General features: G+C 42.0%; 1 protein-coding gene across 1 annotated transcript in view; it reads right to left on the reverse strand.

Moving 5' to 3' along the window:
- Window positions 1–21,742, reverse strand: part of lrmda (leucine rich melanocyte differentiation associated) — a 193,394-nt gene that overhangs the window by 24,095 nt on the left and 147,557 nt on the right. Inside the window, exon 6 of the mRNA XM_079689021.1 lies at window positions 4,601–4,685. Coding sequence (XP_079545147.1) covers window positions 4,601–4,685 — 85 coding nt within the window. The remainder of the gene's footprint in view (window positions 1–4,600; window positions 4,686–21,742) is intronic.

Below are 21,742 nucleotides of genomic sequence, written 5' to 3' on the forward strand. Positions count from 1 at the left end.
CATTTTTATGGTCTCTTTACCCGGGAAGAAGGCCATGTCTTTACTTTGTCAATTCACCTCGTAGACTTTGGAGCAGAGGCTCACTCAACACATGCTCAGTGTGCACGGCTGGCAGGGAGATCTGTATATATCATTCTCTATGAAACGTTTCATCATCTGTCATTTCTCAATGTTGAATGCACGCATGTAGTTTATCATAAAAAAGTTTATAAAACGCAAATCTGAAACGGATAACTACTCTGGAGCATGGTGGAGGAAAAGCTTACACTTTGTTCTTTCCACACGCCTCATTTTAGTTGTGTGGGGGCCAGTCTCTGTGCTTCAGAGTGATGTTTATCAGGGGACAGATCCTGCTGGTATAATCATTACGAGGCTGAGTGAAATGTCTTGCAGAGCACGTACATGTGTCTAATGGGAAACGTCAAAAGGTGCTCTGTCTTTTCTCTCAGCGTTCCAGAGAGAACATTTCCATACTCATGGAACATGCCAAGGCGATCTAAACCAGAACAGGAAGATTATCATCAGGAAGATGATCTTCATTTAAACTACAGCGTGACATCAAACAGAAGAGAACAAAATCCCTCAAGATAAGCACGGAAAACAGATGTATGAGGGAATGTATTAATTAAAAGATTCCGTTACTAGTACTATGTGTTTACTTCAAATAACAGCGCTTTATGGAAAGTTAATATTTGTATTCACAACGCCATATGACCCACGGAGTTATAAACACAATAATCAGCTCTGGTTATTAAGCAAGTGACAATTAACCAACATTAGGGAGCTGTTTATCTGTTTGATACATTAACATTTTTAAAGCTATCAAACTTGCTTTTAGTTTTTCCAAGTGCGTTGTGCAAAAACCATTAAGTCATCAGTCAAACCAACAACCTTCCCCTTCATAATGACAACAGCTAAGTTTCAACACTAGCAGTTTAGTCATCCATTAGTCATGTATCCCATCCAGATGTCTGGTGGAGGAAAGGCGGGGAGGAGGAGATAGCAGCAGGTGTAGATCTATCTGAGCCCAGCTGAGCTCTAAAAGGCAGTGCTTAGCACCCACAGCTCCGTCATCTGGCCTCTCCCCTGTCTCCGCCAGCCTTTCGACAGCCCATTCCTCATCATTTACCCCTTTTTGGCAAAGCCCAGAGCCCTTCTAATGGGCCGCTCTGAATGCTTCCAGATGTTTGTTTATTTGTTGTGCAGCAACTATAAAACAGTTTACTCTTAGTTTGGATCTGTTCCCGTTGTTCAATTTTTGTTGGGGGGCGTTGAGGGAGCGAGGGGGAGTTTAGCAGGAGTTGCGGTGCAGATCACCCCAACATGTAATGAAAGTAAACCGGCAAACAAATGCGAGAAACCCCATGGGTGTCGTCAAGGAGGTGTTTTTTTGTTGTTGCTTTGAAGGCTGCTTTTCTCCCGGGATTTTAATAACAGTTGTGCACCATTTAAGATACATACATACAAAGTAGCTGGAAGCGGGCCCAGAACAACACGATTAAAAGGGCCCGGGGCTCATACTGTAAGGCGGGTTTCAGGCATTTTTCCTTGTCTGCTTACTCTGCTTGTACAAATATATCCCCTTTCATTTACCGCTGTCACTGCTGAGGGATGGCCTACTCACATCTAATCTGATACCTGTAAAATGGCAGTTTCCAATCTGCGTATTTATTGAAATATACAGACGAAATGAAAAATATTTAATTAAAAATCTTCTCTGTGTACATGGATCTATCAATCAAGTCAGAAGTATTTCTTTTATATTCTTGTGAACTACAGTTATAATTAGATCTATGAAATAAACTTGAGGATTGCACTTCAAAATGTGTCACCCTAAGAAAATGACAAGGTGGTAATAAATAACCCAGCACATTGTTTTGCAATATTGAAATGATAATTCCTCATGGTAAGGCACAGGAACACAACATGTCATTGGCTGTGGCTAAGAGTACGGTGTAGGCCAGTGAAGACACACAGTACTTTAGGCTGGGACTCCATTTCGGACGGTTAGATTTAGAGTTGTGTTGACAGTTGGACCAGTACTGAGAGTTAGAGTCAAGGTGACAGTAGTGGAGGATCCTCAGGCCCCTCTGCCAGACTATATACTCCACTCTGTGTCACGCCTTCACCAAGACACACTGGAGCCCCCACCATCCTCCCTCACTTTGTCTTTTTGTCTAGCTCTCTCATTTTGAAGTCTCTACACTGTTTAACGCTGGTCCTCTTACTGTCATTTCCTCTCTTATTTAACTTTCCCTCTTGTTCTGTCTAATAATCTCTTGTCAGATCTGGTCTGTGAAATCCTAATTTAGATTTCACTACCACATGTTTTCCTTCCTCCCTCACCTTTCACTCCGTCTGCTCTTCTGCTCGCTGCCTTGTTTTGCTTTGCCTACTCCAGGTTGACTCCTCCACCCAACTAAGACAGGAGCTTTTCCTGGAGTTCTGTCCTTGGTTTCCACCCCTCTCTCCCTGGGCAGTGACCTGCCAGCGCTGCCCTCCTCTGGGAGCTTCTAGTCGCTGTAATTACCTCTGGCACCCAGGCTCTGGGGCTCGCACACAAGGTGACACGCTGGAGGGGTGGGTGCAGAGGATTGGAAGGAGGAAAGGGAGGTTCTCTCTGAGCAGCCGACAGGGCGATGTGAGAAGTGCTGCTGATCTGTCTGCTACTCTAGCAGTCATGATACAACTATATAACCTTCCTTGTACCGGAACAACTTTAAAAATAACCACTTTCACTAACATATTTGTGTGTACTAACAAACTCTTAAGCTGCTTGCCCAAGAATGTCATGTAATTCTCCAAATCATGGCTTGATTCTATATATCTCATTACATTACATAATACAAAATATTTTCAAAACAGCAGAGTGCCTCTACTTGCTGAATTATATCTACCAAACAAAATCAATTCAACAGCATGAACAGGACTTACAATACAAAAAACAAAATCTCTTTTTCAACAAAGTCATGGAGCGGATTGTTTCATTCTCTATTCATATTGAAATGAGTGTTGCATTTAACTACATCAAATTGTTCTGCACATTGTTTTAGCCCTTTTGTTTCTACCCTGAATTTAACACGGTAAATGCTTTGAAATTATTTTCTGAAAAACGTTGTTTGTTGTAGCGCTGCTTTGCCACAGCTTTGTTCTCTTTGAATAAGGAGTTACTGTGACCGTCTTCAACCAATAAAGAGAACTCAAGTATGTTTAAGAAGTGTAAATAAAAGGAAAAAGCATAACAAAGAGCTGGGGTAGGGGCTGGAGGCAGGGACATGAAGAGGAGGTGAAGGGCGAAGATGAGGGCTGTGTTATCTAAGACTGCAGCACTGCATCATAAAAATAACAAATGGAGACTGTCACTGCTGCTCAGATCTTAGACGGAGGGGAAAATATTTCATGTCAGATCCCCTCACCTTTAAATGGACTTTTCCCAACCAGGTCGGATTTTGACAAAGCACGGGCTCTTCCTGTCCTTACATCCAGTGCGAGCTGCCACCGTCCCCACTTTTATGACATAGATCTGTCCTTGGCACCATAAACGGGGGGTAGATATGTTCACTGCTGACATGTTGGCCTACCATACTGGTGGTCAACCCATCAAAGGTGTTGTGCTTAGTGACGACACTGATAAATGTCTCAGGCTTAAGAAAGACCTGAGAAAAGTGGGGCGTATTTGAAAAGTAGCTCCTGACTCTGGATGAACTGTTGCATCTGGTCACGAAACACCAATCTCAGTTATTTTTTCTTGCCAACTGAACTCCTGGTTATGTGTACATTTGAGACCTTGAACAATTTGCAATGGAGAATACCTGCTTAATACTTTTTGTTTTGAAATAATATATGCTAAAATGCCCTACCTTTAAGTCATATTGAAACTTTTTACTTCACCTTTTGTTAAATGGTTACAATGTAGCTACAGTGTGAAATTATCTTTCATATACAAAGAAATGCATGTTTGTAGTCCAAGGACACAGAAACTGACTAAATGCTATACATGGTTTTGAAACTGATACACTACGGAGGATCCATGTTGAAGTAAACACATTTTTCATAGAAACTGATGTATGGGTATGATATAATAAAATGGACGGCCAGGGCCTGCACAATGGATGTAGGACATAGTGCCTTTTTATCTAATGTGATGCAGTCTTCCTATAGTGCAGTGTTTGATGTTAAGGAGTTGCTACACAGTTTCATCAACCGAATACACCGGGTCAATATGGGGCCTAATCAATGTCTAGTATCAACAGATCAAGGATGCTTCATCTTGTATATGTGCTGTGTGCTCCCACGCATACATTCAGATCAGAGTTAACCTGGATTACTCAGATTTATTCCCTCTATCAACAAATCACACAGATGAAATTAGATCAATAAGAATAGATAACATATATTCAGCTCAGTCGCAAGGTCAACAGATTCCCACTCACTGTAGCCGTTGGGGTTAGGACTTTTATTTACATAATCTGTGGGCTGAAATATAATAATATATCATGTTGCTTCTGCTTCACTTTGAAGAATAACTGTACAAATGTATGTACAAACCGCCTAAGTGAAAAGGTTATGAAATCCAAAGGTTTTTCTTTTTTTCCCTTACCTCTGTGGTTCTTGGCATCTCTGGATCCTTGGGGTAGAGGAGTGTAGGGCAGAGGGTGACTCTCAGATCCAGCTTCATTTGGTGGCTATAGGGGAAAGGAGATATACAAACAGGATTAATAAAAAAAGGTTTGACAAGTTTTAAAATATCAAATAACACTGTAGCTGACTGAGTGTCATAAACCCTTTGGGGTTCGTGCAGGACACGTTGGAAACACTGCTCCTTTTTTATGACATAATGTGGCAGGTCATGTTTGATTACTTCTCACGTGTTGTGGAGCTTCACTCCTGTCTTTGAAGATCTGATCTACGACCTGGTTTGGGAGGAGAGGTCCTAACCTTCATTCAGCCATGACCTCCTTCAGTGGTCAACTAAAGGGTAAACGTCACTCACTCTGAGCAGCCAAATGTAGCATGGTCATGTGAGAGCACTCCCCTCGACAGAGAGGAAATGCAATTTTCACTTTGAATAAAGCTCATCTTAACCTTATTTAATGTCAAATACTTAAGATGTGAGGTAAATATGTGCATAGATTCCTGGCTGCAAAACTGGAAAGAGCTATTCATTGTGAGCAAAGTCAGAGGTTAAGGATAAACAAGTGTGACAAATGCTGCTTTGAGACAAAGAGAAAACAGAGGCTGAATCTCAGAGCGTGTTCCCAAACAGGTCAAGAGTTTCTTGTGATGTTGTTTTTTCGTGGACTTTTCAAGGTCCAAAACATCCTCTTCCTTTCCTTAGCCTTTTAGCTAGTGGAGCAGGCAGTTTATCATGACACAGCGATATCCGATGCCTTTGTAGAAAATACTTTCCTTTCCTGCAGGAAGGAATTCACTGGGTCTTTAATCATAACAAGAGACTCAACTGACAAATACATATTAGAGAAGGGTTGGAGCTGCATTTTTCCCACTTTTGTTGTTGTTCCTCTACATGCCCATGCATAACCTTGAGAAATGGAATGGTCTTCACTATTAAATGGAACCATATTCTTCATGGGCAAAGAGAGCAATGTGCATTTCAGATCGCATCTCTGAAAGGCATTAAGGTCTGGCCAGCATGTGTGTCACATTATATCAAAGAGAAAAATGGCTAAATACGTTTATTATGAGACCTTACCACATATACTGTGGTGGACTATGCTTTTAAAAGAAGCAGCTTGAAATATAAATATTATTGTGACAGCAGACCTGCTGCCTCTGGAGTGGTTGAAACCTGTTTAGAAACATCCCAGACCACTCCTTGCTTGTATGCTGTACTTGAATGTAATATGTAATATAAGCTGTAAAACAACCCAAAACAAGAACATGCTGTCCTGAGATTTTTTTTTTTAAATCCTCATTTGTGAATAAAACAATTAGGTATTCATGTTATTCCTACAAAATAAATAAATAATTTTGGAATGGGAACAACACTTACACACATTGCATCTTAAAAAGGCTCTTGATGCCCTAATTTAGCCTTTTACCATTTGAGGGTTAAATTGCTAATGGTTCTCATGATGAACACAGAAGAGTCTGTCTATGACAATCATTATGGCCTAACAGATCAACTCAGGCATTAATACATGAATTGTGAGCCTATTTTATTTGATGTATACCTCCATGCTCTTCTGAGCCACCGTGAAGCTGCGCCCCTGCTTGCCTCATTTCCTGGACCGCTTGAAAGATCACAAGGCCTGGGCCTCTTCTGGCCTGCTTGGCCCCCAAAAGCCCCTCCTAATCCTGCTGCTTGCTTACAATTAATCATCCTAGTTGCCACATTATTAACGGCACCACCCACAGACTATGTTAGGGGGGTGTTGGAGAGAAGAAGGAGAGGGAGGACTGCTTGCGTTAGCTGGATACTGGATAAAGCCTTGGGCTGGTTTTGGTCCTATGGGACGTCAGTCCCCTTGCTTTCAGTATCACCGCCCACCCAGTCCCCGTGCTATGCATGACACCACCACTTCACCTCCTCAGTATCATGCCTGCTGATCAAACACCCAACCCATTCAACAATCTGTGGTTGTCACTTCCCGTCCTATCCAGCACAACCATTTTAACCCACCCACAGAACATCAATCAGCCAGCTTTCCTGTGTCCCTATCCTCCCTTTTCTCCTCGCAGACCTTCCTCTCTATCCCTCCACAACTCTTTCACTTTAGTCAATGACCTGTCCAGAGGATGTCAAAGGCGCAATGCTTTTAATGAGGAAGCATGCAGAATAAATGAAGGAAAGATTTCTCTCTTGTACTTGCTTCAAAAGGGGCTGATGGAGTGAACAGTGATTATTTTAATATACTATATATACACAAATGGGTTACACCACTAGTCTTTGCTTACTTACATTTACACTGAACTGTTAAGGTAAACAAAGAGTGCTACACAGCAAATTATAAAAAATCCAAAGATTCACATTATTTTAGTTTTGACTATTAAATGACATAAATATGACTTTGTTTGATTACACCTGTAGGACAAAATATAAAAAATAAAAGACATTGATGGTCGCTTCATCTATGTTTCTAATGCCCTTATTCCCCCTTTCCTTTATCCTTCATTCCTGTCCCTTTCTCCCCGTTGTTTTCTCCAGTTGTACCTACACTGAACAGAGGGAGGTGCTGCTGTGTCGTGTATTTAAGACGCTCCTGAACCCCCTTTTCCTCTCTCCCTCTTTCTCAGTCTCTCTGCTGTCCAGATTAGTCTGCTCATCAGGCTGAGCATTGTTTTAATTTGCTGGGCCCGGGGCATATGCTGAGTGTTCACATCATTATTGTCTCTGTGCAATGTGAGTTATCACCACAGCTTATGATAATGCGGCACAAATTTACAGGCTGGGGAGCACCATGGATTCTGCGATAATAAAGGGTGGACAGAGGGGAGTGGAAATAGGGAAAAAGAAATGAAGAAAGTGCGTGTGTGAGAGAGAAAAGGGCGGTGGCAGTGTGGGGAAGCTCTGTTGGATGTCATTATGAAAGATGATTCCCGTACTGGATCATACATCACACCAATGCTGTCTGTCTTCTCCTTGTTGGTGTTGTTATGTGAATAAATGCTGATAAAGTTGAAACCCAGAGGCAAAAATGATTATTACTTCCAACATATCACCGTGAGAGGGGAGCAGGAAGAGAGAGAGGGACAGGGGAGGGATGGAAAGACAAGAAAAGCAAAACCCAAAGAGAGCCACATGGAACACATAACCATCTCCACAGCAGGGTTTCCTGAAAAATACGAGATACCAAAAAGTGAGTTGGGGAAGGCTGACGCATATCGAGGTGTTTTTCAGATTCAACTGCAACAAAGTTTACAAAGTTTTGCAAGCTTGGCTGTCGATTTCACATTTTGATGGATGTTATATTACAGAAAATAACGGTGACAACTGATCTGGGAAGATTTCCCTAGAATGTGATTATGATGCTGGCTGCCACAGCGCTATGTACAGAGTCAGTATTTTGCTCCGTGTTACACACATTGCTTTTCAGAACACTGATCTGAGGTCTCACCCTGAACAGCTCATCCTGACACAGGTGGTTCCTGCCTGGCCTCACCTCACCTCCCTCCTTAAGACTGACCAGCAATACAATCTAATTACAGCCGCGCTACAGAGGGAGACCAGTGTAAACACCAGGCCTTTTTATCTCCTTATACATCTGGACAAGTAGACAAAGTGCTAAAAGGAAATAAATGTGGCCTGACAGCCACATCAAAGAGTTCAGCCAGAGGCTTACTGCTACTTAGGGCACAGGAATGTTGTTGCTAAGCATCAGCTCGCAACCTATCAGGGTGCAAAGAGGGCCCTGTCCCGCCTTAGAGAGGGAAAAGGGGAAAAGAGAGAAACGAAAGAGAAGAGAGAGGGAGGGAGGGCGAGGGGAGGGGGGCTGACATTGAGGGGAGGCTAGGGACTCAAGGAGATTTTTGTAGCTTAAAGCAATTGTTGGAAGAAACAAGCCTTCTGTTTTGTTTTCTCTTGACACCATTTCTGCTTTTTGTGCTTGCAAAAGACATGTATAAAAATGTCTTTTGATATGTTTTCTCTTTGGGTCTATATCAAAATATTTCTTTTGTGTCTGTGCATGGAACTTTTTTCTCGTCTTGTCTCTGTAAACTGGTGCTGCTTTCTGATCATGTTAGAGATCAGAGGAGACACAACTTGAGAACTTATTTGAGTCAACATTTAATGCTGGCATGACACGTTTATTTCTTCACTAAATAACAATTTTTATGATCCATGTGTCATACTTCTTAAGTTCGGGGTTAGGAACAATACAACACTTTCAGAAATAAACAATAAAGGAACAAATAAGTAGCACCAGCTTGCAGAGTCTTACAGCATGTTATGATGAAATGAGAAATGCTATAATTCACTACAAGGGATTGAATCAAGCCGTAATATACATGCACACACAGGACTCCTGTGCATAATTCAGCTTTCTGAACCGAAGCCTAATATTATTGTGTACTAATACACACAATATTATATTTAAATGTTATTATATAGCTGGAAAAAAACATATATGTGCTGGGGGAAAATCATTTAAATGCATATTTTGCCAGCAACAGCCTCAACCGGCATGAAAGGTAGAGCAGTAGTTTATTAATTCTAATGTTTTTTATATCTGACCTTAATGATCGTGGCTTAGGAGGGAAGAGAATAACGTGTTTTAAATTGCTGTTGTGCGCATGAAAAACATTAATTCTGTTTTCTTAGGTAATAGCACGGGGAAGAACATTTGAAGTAATGGTGTCTGCACTTGTAGTGTAGCAGTCTTTTGCTCAGCAGGAAGACTGCTGAGCGTGTGTTTAATGATTTACCAGTTCTACTCCAATGAACTTGCTCCGAGTAAATGTATCATATGATCCCTGATCACAAGAGCAACCGCTCCGATGTTTCGCTCGGGGCACGGGGCACACAGAGCGAACCAGCAACAGTTAACATTGTCGTTTTGTGTACGGCTAAGCATCAAATGGGCAAAGGTTGAGTGTTGCTGGATGTTAATCATGCATAGCGGAGACTCATGGTAATAAGATGGTGGATGGTAATAAGCTTGTATTTGTTTTTAGGTTGAAAGTTAAAAAGCCATTCGACCTTTACTTTGAGTGTCTTGCAGAATAAGTGTAGGTGATTTAAAGCAGAAATGTAAGCCTACATTACAGGTACAAGTACAATTAGCTTGAGGCTATTTCTTATTTTTGTCTAGCATGACCTTTGAAGTTAGTAAGACAAAAAAAGAAACCCAAAATGTTGTATTTATTACTTAAAAGAACACTTACATACAAACTTTTAAACAAAACACAACTGATTGTTTCATAATGTACAAACTATTTATTTTATCTCAGGAGAAATAGGAGAAAAAAGGTGAATGTGAATGTTCTGATCTACCTACAACAAATATCATCTTTGTCAGAGTTTTGCCTTATTTAACTGGTGCGAAAAGAAATATTTTCATCTTTCTCACACACGCACACACAAAGACACACACACAAACACACACACACACACACACACACACACACACACACACACACACACACACACACACACACACACACACACACACACACACACACACACACACACACACACACACACACACACACACACACACACACACACACACACACACACACACACACACACACACACACACACACACACACACACACACACACACACACACACACACACACACACACACAGTAAGTAAGGAGTGTGACATATCATGAGGCTTTCTGTTCTGATTAGGGGCTGTATCTAACGTCAGGGCTGTTTTCTAGAGTGTAGGATGTTTAATAATTGAAGACTCAGGGAGCGGGCCTGTCACACCGGCTTGTCTAGAATGTTTCCTATGCAATTAGACGCCGAGAGACATTTGAAGAGGACCCACAAAAAGAGGCACAAAAAGTGACATGTGAACTTAAAGGAAATTAGCTCTTCACACGAGTGAAATGTGAAGGTTACTTAGCAATGCTTAACTCAGACTGCGGCTGTGTGAAGTGTGTGTTTGACTCAGCCTCGCTACGAAGACTGCGATTTTCTTTACTTTGAGCCGGCTTCAGTCAGTAAGATCACAGAGGGAAGGAAAACTAATTTTGACTCAAGGCATACGGGTAGAAGAAAAAGAGTAAAAAAAAAACGGAGATATGTCGAAATAATGAGATCTCTTGATGTGTTCTGGGAAAATATGGGATGATGCAGACAGATGCACAACTCACATCTTCACCCAAGGACACAGACACACAACCTCGGAACATTTAACCATAACTTCAAAACACATGGATTTGCATGTGTGATGCACTCACATTAAAAAGCTCACACACAGCCTTTCACATTATTTGGATGCATGCAACACTAATGCACATGTACTTACATGCTCGCTAACATTCACGCACAAACACTAACTGATTTGTTGATCAGTACAGATGCAGACTTGTATGATGTAAATACAGCACAACCACAGTTATCTAAAAGTAATTAGTCTGACCTCGACTCAATGTTAAACATATTTAGTGGCATCAAATACAAATAATTTGGCTTATTTTTGTGTTTTTTAATCCTATTTATTTGAGTAAGATCACTAAAATCTACATAAAAACAAAAAAGCTATTGAAAATTCCTCTTTATTTCCATTTCAAAATATGACATGACAAACTGTAAACACAAATGATTCATATGCTCAAGATCCATCTCTGCTTGCCTCCTATTCCTGACAACCTTTCGAAAAAAATGTCCCCCATCCACATCTCTGAGTTCCACGTCACTATGATAACACTGTCATCTTCCACACCTATCATAAGTCACAGGCAAACGACCCAGATCCTCCGTTGCGAGACAGAAGCCTCTGCGGGCCTGTAAGCTGTATCATTACACCATGTCATCTTTATGGCACGGAGCAAAGCTTGGCTCTCTAATTACACTCTGCCTACTCCATTTACCCAGACAGGGACAGAGCAGCAGGCAAACAATGCATTAAAAAGTGAGTGCTTCCCCCTGCTCTATGGATGCCCGTGTTGTTCTGCTGGTGGCCGTTGTTGTCCCCTGGTTGTTGTTGTTGTTGTTGTTGCTCTAAAAGCTGTGGAGGAGAGATAGCAGCGGGCCCACACCACTGTGCCTTGCTCTCTACCCTTCCTCGACTTCCCCACCTCCTCTCATCTTCAACCCTTCCCTCAGAAGGACTTATGAAGGTGAGTGGCTATATGACAGGCCAGGAATAAAAGAGACAAACCAGGTATAAAAATTAAATAAAAAGTAGCTGTCTTAAACAGTAATTGCACTCCTTTGCTGAGCATGCTTTCAGATATATAAACCTGATTTACTGTCGGCGTTGCTGCTACAAATCAGAGGGCCCTCTGAGAAACACTCGTGCTATGAAATTGTTTAATCTCATCAAGTTCTGCTTTCACAGCAGGCCATAAATCACATAGTCTTTGTTATCATAGACCTCCATGAGCGCCTCTGAGGCAGGCAATGGATCGTGGGTATATATAATCTTGACTGCGCAAACAGCAGGGTCTGAGCAGCCTGAAATACTTTCATATTAGCCGCGGTGCAGCTGGCTGAACACAAGCGCCCTGATGTATATCTCATTTCCTGCGCTCTGCATCTATTTCGAGCAAATTATTACTGCATACATCTCTTGTCAACAGAAAAGGACAATTAATTAAGTTAAAAATGCACTCGTGATTACATCTAAACACCAAACAGGAGAGCCAGGGCAATTTTCCACTGAGTGAATTTACCGCAGGGGTCACTGTAATGAATGATTTGAAACTTTGTCATAAAGTCGCAGACAGGCCAATATCTACAGGAGCTGCGGTGCAGGCTAACCCGCGACATATTTGCATAAAGTATATTTATGTGGAAATGCTAGAGGATGACAGCCGGGGTGAGGTAATAAAGTTCACAACTACAAAACAAAATGTCCGACAACTTTCGCGTCGCAAGTATTTCATCAAATGCATGCACAGAGGATTGGATTGAGATCATAGAAGCACCTTTGCCATTTAAGATACAAAATATACACATTTAACAGAGCTCGCAATCTGAATGAATAATTCATAACGTATGAGGGGTTGGGTGTTTGTGGGGGTGGGGGGTTGGTGGTTGTTTATTCAGCTTTGGCCGTTTATCAGACAGTGAGGATCCCATGGCGGGGATGAGCTAGGAGATTTATCTGTGTTTGGGCTCCAAAGCAGATAAATCAGGGGGTGTAATCATGCTGCGAGTGGCCCCCGTGTAACCCCGTAGTGAACTAATGACACAGGGATATCTAAGCCCCTTTTCCTGTCCCTGGGTTAGGCCCTTAGGTTAGTCCCCTGTCAGACACGGAGCTAACGAAAGGCACGGCTGCACACAATAGGAAACTCCAGGCCCTTCATGTCTCTTCGTCCTGTTTACACAACACCGTTAAGCAGGATTGTTCACCCACTACTAAAAATACCAGCAGGAGGCTACTGTATAACAATGTTTGTTCAAACAATAGCAATGAGGATCGATTGCAAGAATACACATAGCGAGTTCACGAGCTGCTATTCACAACAGTGCATGTAAAAGATACTGCAGTTTGGCTGAGGATGTCTCCCATTCCCTCCCAGAGCAAAGGCTTTCTCCTGTACTGAGCCTGCTCTGATTTATCATGTCTTCTGCTAGCAGGCTGTCCGCTGATTAAGCCAGTGGAACTTTGTTTCACTCTCCTCTCTCTTTAATCTGTCTCTCAGCGAGATAAATTAGCCAGTGCCATGCCAGCTCCTGCTCTCTTTACCTCCCTCCCTTGGTCTCTTCCTCTCTCCCTGCTTTTCTCCCTGTTTATCTTGTCTGTCTGTCACACATTGAGGAGAGAGCAGACACATCTGCTCCTACGCTGCTGTAGGAGATAGGACTGGGCTACATCCCCGGTCAGATTTAGCTAAGAGTGTCTTTGAGTGAGAACGAGAGCATGAGTGTGTTTTTCCTCTCATTTTCTCTCCTTGACAACATTCTGTCAAACAATCTCCCTTCTCCTTGGCCGGGCTCATGCTCTTTGTTGTAAGATGATAAATCAGAGAATATTTATGATCTGCAATCCCTATTCTTAGTCTCTTAATGGCGACACGTTTGTGGGTGAATTAAAGCAGGGTTTTATTCACTAGGCTGTGGGCCAAAGTGAGGCCTGGGTGCCTCAGCCTGTGAATGTTTTCTCTTCTCCACTCTCGCCCGGGTGGTAAATCACACTCATTGTCAGCCAGTGCTAAGTTAGTGTGCGTCATTGGGGAGAGCAGGAAGCACTGAGCATAATTCTGTCCATCAGTTTAATTTATTGTATCGGTAGCTTTGTAATCTCCGCCCCATAAATTATAGGGGCTGACAGACAAGAATGTGTTTTTAAAGGCAGTGTTCATCAGGATTTTTGCCTGCTTTGGACGAAGTTTCTCTTTTGCTCTCATATTTAGCCTGCAAGAATATCAAAACCTCTCAGAGTAAGGGTTAGGACACTGTGCTATTTCCTATGCTATTTTTCCAATTCAAGTACATACCTCATATTTTTTGTCAGGTTATCATTATTATAGACTAGAGTAAAAAAAAAAAGACAAAGAGAGAAATAAAAAAAGATGGAGTTCAAGGACATGACCTTGTTTGCCGGTTATATTTCAGGTAAAATATAAAGCCCAATACAAGGGCATTGCTGCAGCATCTGCTTTGCAGATAGTGCACTTGGCTCCCCTTCCATGCCAGTGAATATAAATCAGACGAGGCATCTCAATGCTAGGCCCGACTTCTAGAGGCCAACAAATCTTTAACATGAGATTAAGGCCTCAGTGGAGTCATCTATCTTGGGGTGATGGAGGAAAATATCAGAGCACTCTATGGGCAATATGGTTTCACTGAGTCAGGACTGATGTGTACTAGGATGTACAGAATGCCTTGTGTGATGGTCTAACAATTCATTACCCGCACACAGTGAATTGCTTCGTACAGTGATGATGACTATACGGTTACAAACAGAATAGGCTGCTCGATCAAAAACCATTAGAATGCTAGAAAAAAAAAGAGATTTAATAACATAAAAAATGGGTTTAGAAATATAATACATTTTCTTCACAAAAAATCTGAATAATACTCCCAAAAATATAATTACCCTCTTTTATTTCATACAGTAAGTAAGAAGACAAGAAAACTAGAAAAAAAGAAATGTGTTAGGGGTATTTTCATTTAATTGTCGTAAAGTGTCAGCTGCTACGTGTAGACAACAAAGAAAGCAGACCAAAGCAAAGCTGCCAATTACCCTATAAAACATGCATATCTTCCAAAGCATGGGTCTCCTTTGTGGGTTTAACCTACCAAAGGCAACGGGTGTTTTACAAGATGCTCGCTCAGTGGATACAATTGTGCTTAGCATAAAAGGGAACACAGACTGTGAAGACCTAACAATGAACCATATCTCCCTGTAGCCTTTTCAACGCGCTGCATTTACATATCAAGCCACTAGCCTGATATGTAAACACATTCCATCAGATGCCACCATCGCAGCCAATGAGAGCCATTTCAAACGTCCTATAGCTCGCACACTGTGTAGCATTAGACAAAGGGAAAGCGGCTGAAAGAGACATCTCATGTCATCACCCAAGAGAGATAATGGAATTGTTATACATCCTTGATCACAGACACTCTCACGGCATCTTGCTCTCTTTTTTACTCATTCTTTGTCTCAGTGCTCTTAAATTCTCTCTATCGCTCTCCCTCTCTTCCATATGTACACACACACTCACACACACACGAGTGAAAATTCCAGCACACTTCAGTGCGATAGCTCCTCTTCTCTTTCAGGGTTTCATCTCAATAGCTTTTTTATCTGAGGACTTCAATTTGCAAGCCTAGCTGGAAGGCAGCTCCTCCTGATATGTTAATTGCAGGGTACTTAAGCGCTAAACGATTAACATAAAACCCTTTGGAAACAAGCTAATAGTTTATGATAATTTGTGCATGGCCTTTGTCTGTCTATCATTACATTGCCTCTAGCGGTAATTTTATCAAGGGGCTGTAAAATATCATTTAAGCAAGTTCACTTTCAGATAATGAATAGTAGAAACTGTATTATTCAATTGAGCCACACTGGCACCATTAACAATATGGCAACTAAGCTATAATTAAAGTATTTTATTTTATTAACCTATTCATAACTTTGTGCAAATGATGACACAGAGGCCTTTTTTTTTTGTCGCCGAAGCACTGTCACTAGGGCAATTACTGCAACCCAGGGTTGTCTCCTCAGTTAGCTGAGCTGATTGAAGCTTTTGAATTAGCAGCTGGCTGCATGGCTAGCATACCACCCGTACAGCGAGACGGCACACATGCAGGAGAGATTCACACCAGCACAGGGAATCTGCTGAGATAACGGATCAGAATGTTTGCAGTCAGCCAAGACTGAAAGATATAGATTGAGACAAGGATTTTAACCTGGATTTGAAGCTGTGTTGGGTGAGATGGAAAAGAGTCCAAGTGAAAAGAGCGGAAAATATCACAAAGGATAGATATCACTTAGAAACACCTAGCAGCTCAGAGAATACAATAATGTCAGTCTGTAGGGGTTTTCAGTGTCAGTGGGTTCATTGATTTATTTATACAAATCTATCAAAAGCTTAATATATTTTGCATTCAGCCATTAGTTGAGGATTTAAAAAGTCAACTACTAATGGAAAGCAGTGACCTCCCTCATGGGCACATTTATCTGAAACGTTTTTAGCACCACTGTGTAGGGTGAATGTAATGGTTGATTCAGGCATGCTTGTACAATGCATGTACACTGTGCTTGTGTGTGAATGCGTGTTTGATAGAGACACATTTGCCCATTTACACACATGCGCGTGAACACACACACTTACACACTTTCTCTTTCAGACACACCATCCCTCTCATGAATAATACAAAAACTCCTTTCACCAAACAGCTCAAATAGCTATTCATTCATCTGCATACCTGGAGCCTTGCAAAATGATTGGCCCACCATTACCACTGGAAAAAGAAAGCCAGAAATGTTCCCCAAACAATTTGCTTCAAAATGAGACAGGAATGATTCTGTTCTTTTCAACGGCAGAGACAGGCCCCTATGCATAATGATGTTAGCGTAATGGGGTGACAGATAGACTGGGAGACCATGACATTAGCATGAGAAACGCACCAGTGAGCAGCCGCTCAACTGTGGTCTCAGAGGGCCCTCAGACATACACTCTGAACATCGTTTGTCTCACAGCTCTACGAGCCTGACAAATGAAGACACGCCATGTTTTATGCCAGGCAATATACCATTCCACTTTAGCAAACACATGACTTAATGACAGAGGGAAACCTGTCTCTGCATTACACCAACCCATCTCTTGTCTTATTAGTGATGAATAACTTAATTCAAGGTTGGATGGAGAGCAGGGACACAGTCTCCGCCTCAAGGAGATGTGATGACAAGACTTACAATTAAAAGATACAGAGGTTAGCCAAATTAAATGATGGGAAGAAATAACCAATTAAGTATCATGCTTTTAGACTGAACCTTTTTCAACAGGTTACCAGCTGAGAGTAAACGGCAAACCACAGTTTAACTCTGTAAAGATTTGACCTACAGTAAAAGCTATTTCCAGGCATAATAAACTTAAGGCAAGCATGACAGTCAGACAGAGAACCCCACAGCAACATTTTATATCTTTATGAGTGTGACAAATTCACAATCTCACCTTTAGGGAACTACAATTACATCCGCACAGTTGTTTTACAGAGTGTGAAGAGAAATTGGAAGGCCAGTCACAAATAACAAACTACTTTAAAATCTAATCTCAGAAACCAGAGCATGCTAACATGTTTTTCACATGGCCTTTACCAGTGTAGCTATCAGTCAGAGTTTGTTAAGGCTAACGATCATTTTTGACTTTGGAAGTATCTGAGAGCTTGGGAAATATAATTACATGTTTATAGGAAACGATACGCAACATATAACATGTTGTCAAAATCTAAATGCTGCAGGCATGAGCCGCAGCCTAAAAATGGTAGAGCTCTGACAGCCCTACCGTCCACAGCCCGACACTGTGGAAGGGTGAATGCCTCCTGTAAACATTTATCTCCCTTGTGAGTGTGTGTCTGTGTGTGGTAGGGCCTGGCGACAGGAGCTTCTCTGAGGCTTTATCTGCGGCATGACAAGACAACCTGTAATATACGAGCATCTGGAGCTCCTCTTCAAACACAGCCTTATCTAACGCCAAACATTCCCCGAGGCCAGAGCAGAGCAAGAGTGGCCCAGACCAGACCAGAGCAGACAAGACCTCACACCGTCTCAACGTCTCCCACCCAACCCGTGAGCCGAGCACCGGGCGCACAAGCTGGGAACAGTCCGTCAAAGTGCATTGGCGTGTGTTTACAGGGAGTGTTCTGAGCGCGCCCTCGACAGCTGAGAACAACAGTGTGACATTACAGTGACGGAAATCATCTGCTTAGAGTTTTTCTTTCGCCTGCTAATCGGGCTAGAGGTTAATGGCATTGCACTCAACACAAATGGACACGATCCCTCTTCATCCACTGACATAAACATAAATGTTGAGACTAGGACTAAACACCCATCACTCATGGTTCTGTTTAGGGGAATTTATTTTACATCAATCTCAAGATAAATAGTGAAGGCCAATGCAGATCTTTCAGAGGGCAACGTGAATTAGCTCCATGCTATCACTTTAGAGTGACTGATAGCAGCGTTCGTAGGTTGCTAAAAAGTCTTTACACCATCCTTATCAAGACCACAGGGTTGTAAACGAGTAGGAAAATCACACAGAACCACTCTCTCAAATTGTATCTTATATCCTAAAACATTCAAAGACAATACATCAAGTATGGCGGGTTGCACTGCCCTTAACAATCTGTCTCTCAAGACAATCCCTGTAGTGTGAGCAGAGAAAGCAGCTCAGTTAAGACTCGGCATTCTTTTCTCTGTGTTGTGTGCCCCGCTCGGACCGCTGCCTTCAGCCAGCCTATGGGGGGGATGTAGACATGCCCCTCTCTGGGGCCTGTACATACGGCCTATGCCTCACTTCAAAGAGAGGGCATAAGGGCAGTGTACTCCCCTCTAACACAGATCCATTCAGCTCACAGCTGATTCCTCTGTGTGTGAATGTTTATGTGTGTCTCACTTTGACTCTCTCTAGGCCCCTCTGGCTTTCATTTCAGACCGCTTTCTATCCTCTTGTCTTCTTTTTTCTTTTCTTTCTGGAAGATGGATAAAGGAAGACATGGGAGTACAACCCATGGCTTGTGTGTGGGTGAGCGCATTTGTGTGTCTTTCTTTGATGTCTGATAATGAAGGGCAATACTGTGCAATCTCTAAACATCCTGTCACAAAAGCACACATCATGATCCACAGCTTCATGCAAAGCAGACCGATATAAGGGGCAACAATCACAGCAGAGGGCTGTATGATGACCTCTACATACCTTGTGAGCAGTGAAAGCATTAGTACGAAAAAGACAAAAAGAAACATAGTAACAAAAAGTGAGCGAGAAGGAGGACGTGCGTTTAAAAAGGAGAGTGAATACCGGAGAGAGGAGCTGAGTTCAGTGGCTGCGGCACAGGGAGGTCTGGCCTTTACAAATCCCTTCTTTTTTGATCTCTTCATCCAGATGAAGGAACAGCGACAGGCAGGATTATGTGGGACATTTCTGCTTTTCCCTAAACCCTGACTTGATCGGCTTTTATGAGAGCCTTAATCATTTTCAATTAACTATATTTTCTGACATCCCGTGATAGCTACAGTGCTGGTCTTAAACTCTCTGCTGCAGCCCCGTTGTTTTGCTAAGCCTCTGATTCTCACACAGCGTGCCTGTAATGTTTGCTGACAATCTGAATGGGCCTAAACTGCAACTTGTTGTTAAGATGCCAAATAACCCATTTCCTACATGCTTGATTTAGTTTGGTGCGTTGATTGAATGTGCTTTTGTGAGTGAAGCGTTTGATTACTCTTGTTTTATTGCTTTTTGTATGATCATTAATATTAACTCCAACTATTATAAGCATACAAGGAATTACACTGCACATATCAACTGGTTCGACAAAATGATTATCCCAACATTCATCGTGGTAACACTGCACGACATCTTCAAATATGGTCTCTTAAGACGTGAACTGTATTTGTAATGTCACAATGATTTCATCCATGACAGGCTAGTTGCCCTTTGTTCATTCACCAGGTGCTTAATCCCAGTCAAACTTTGGAGCGTGATGTCTCTTGAGGGACTCGAGGTCTCAAGGACTTGACTGAGACAGACAGCACCATTAGCAGGCCCTGGACCAGCCCCAACCCTGACAACCACTCTCAGTTGGCAATCGCAGGCAGAGGAATGGGGTTCCTTCTCTTCAATTTAGCCACAGAGAAGTGAAACAAATGTCCATCACTCACTCACTCAGTACCAGCAAGACGGCTGGCTTTTTTGAGGCCAAACAACTAGGAAAGGAGGGACAGAGGAAAAAAGACTCTCAGTCAGAAGTGAGGTGAACCAGATTTGACAGTGAGGAAGCTGACGGCTTCAGATGTTATAGGATGATATGAGAAGTTAACAGACTTAAGTCGATGAAACATTGATTCAGATGAAAGTTAAGAGAAAAGGCAAACCCAAAGTAATCTGAATACAATCTGTATATAAATATCCTTGTATTAGTGTGGTGAAAATGGGAGCATGCCCAAGCTGGTTTCATGAAGTTGCAAATGAGTGGGAAACAGCAGCCAAAGTCAGCCCTGTAAAAACAGATAGTACTCGCGATATGATAGTGCCAGATTCTTTCGCGAAGCGTCAAAATATATTAATGCCAATAACTCAGAAATAACGTTACCAAGAGTAAAAAACCCTATGATTTCTGACCACCTGTGTATTTGTTTCATTTCCCCCTATAATACAAGTAAATAGTATTTTAAACGTGTGACTAACTGGCTTAATCACAGAATATTATTGGGATTAATGCAATTATTTCTTTTAATCTATTTACACCACTCATTTTGATGTATCATTATTATTCAGACCAAGTTTGAAATGTAGCAAGCCTAAACACAGACACACAAACACATTGATCTAGTATAGCTTGGAGTCATGTCTTTCTGCCAGTGGCTGTCTGTCATTATCAGCTTTGATATTGTCTAATAGTGCCTTCAATAGAGCGCCTTAGCAGGATGAGTTTGTTTCCCCAGCTTTCTGCAGCTCATTGGCTGGGGCCTCTTCCTCTAATCACCTTTCATTACAGCCTTCTGATCCCCAGCTTTCCTTTGTACATCGCACTTCATCGTCTTTATTTCCCGCTCTAATTGCATGTGAAAGATGCCCCCTTTGATTCTGCCTGCATGCCAAAGTGCTATCAGGGGGAGAGTGTCGAAAAGTGTCATGTGTGACTGTCTACTCGGAAGATGGGGGAGCCACGTATTCACCTGCTGAGGACAAACCCGTTTCTCCCCAAGATATGACGTATCTATCAACAGCTCACAAGATATCAGTGCTGTCTGTCAACATAATAGCAAAGGGTAGGGGGTAACAGGATTGGAGAGGGGAGGGGTGAGAGGAAAAACATGGAAATAGGTACTTTGAAAAGCGCACTTATAGCACTCAGTTGTATGTGTGTCTTATTTTCTGAGCAATGTGACCCTGATGCACCAGCCTTGTCAAGTGAGGCTTGTTTTTACCTGTTCTCTTTTGATTCTTGTCTAAAATTAAAATAAAAAAAACACTGACTTTTTTTCCTGTACCTGTTCTTTCTTTTTTTCAAATGCCATCATTGGTTGCTGTTCAGTGGAGGTTGTGTACCCACCATGTTAGGCTTGTTCACTGTCAGTGTTTAACCTTTTCAATATGATGTCTCTAAGACCTTTGGTGGCCACTGTACGGTTATAGAAAGGCTTATTGTCGGCAGGTTTTTATAGCCTGGTTCTTTTGCAAGAACTCATTACATGCATGACCCCTTCAGAAGAGGAAGAGGAACTACACATGGGGCACAATTAGATAATTTTGTTGCTCACCCTTTGAAGAAGAATCGCTCAAACAAGGGACCTATTTTTGTAACACATTTATGGAAGGGCTTTTCAGTGGACTGATATCTGTTCGTTGTTCAGCTAGTGGTCCAGGATGGGGAGGCAGGAGGAGCAGAGACACAGAAAGACCTCACTTTGACAGAATCTAATCA

This window comes from Notothenia rossii, assembly GCF_949606895.1.
Source record: "Notothenia rossii genome assembly, chromosome: 6".
NCBI classification, from domain to species: domain Eukaryota; kingdom Metazoa; phylum Chordata; class Actinopteri; order Perciformes; family Nototheniidae; genus Notothenia; species Notothenia rossii.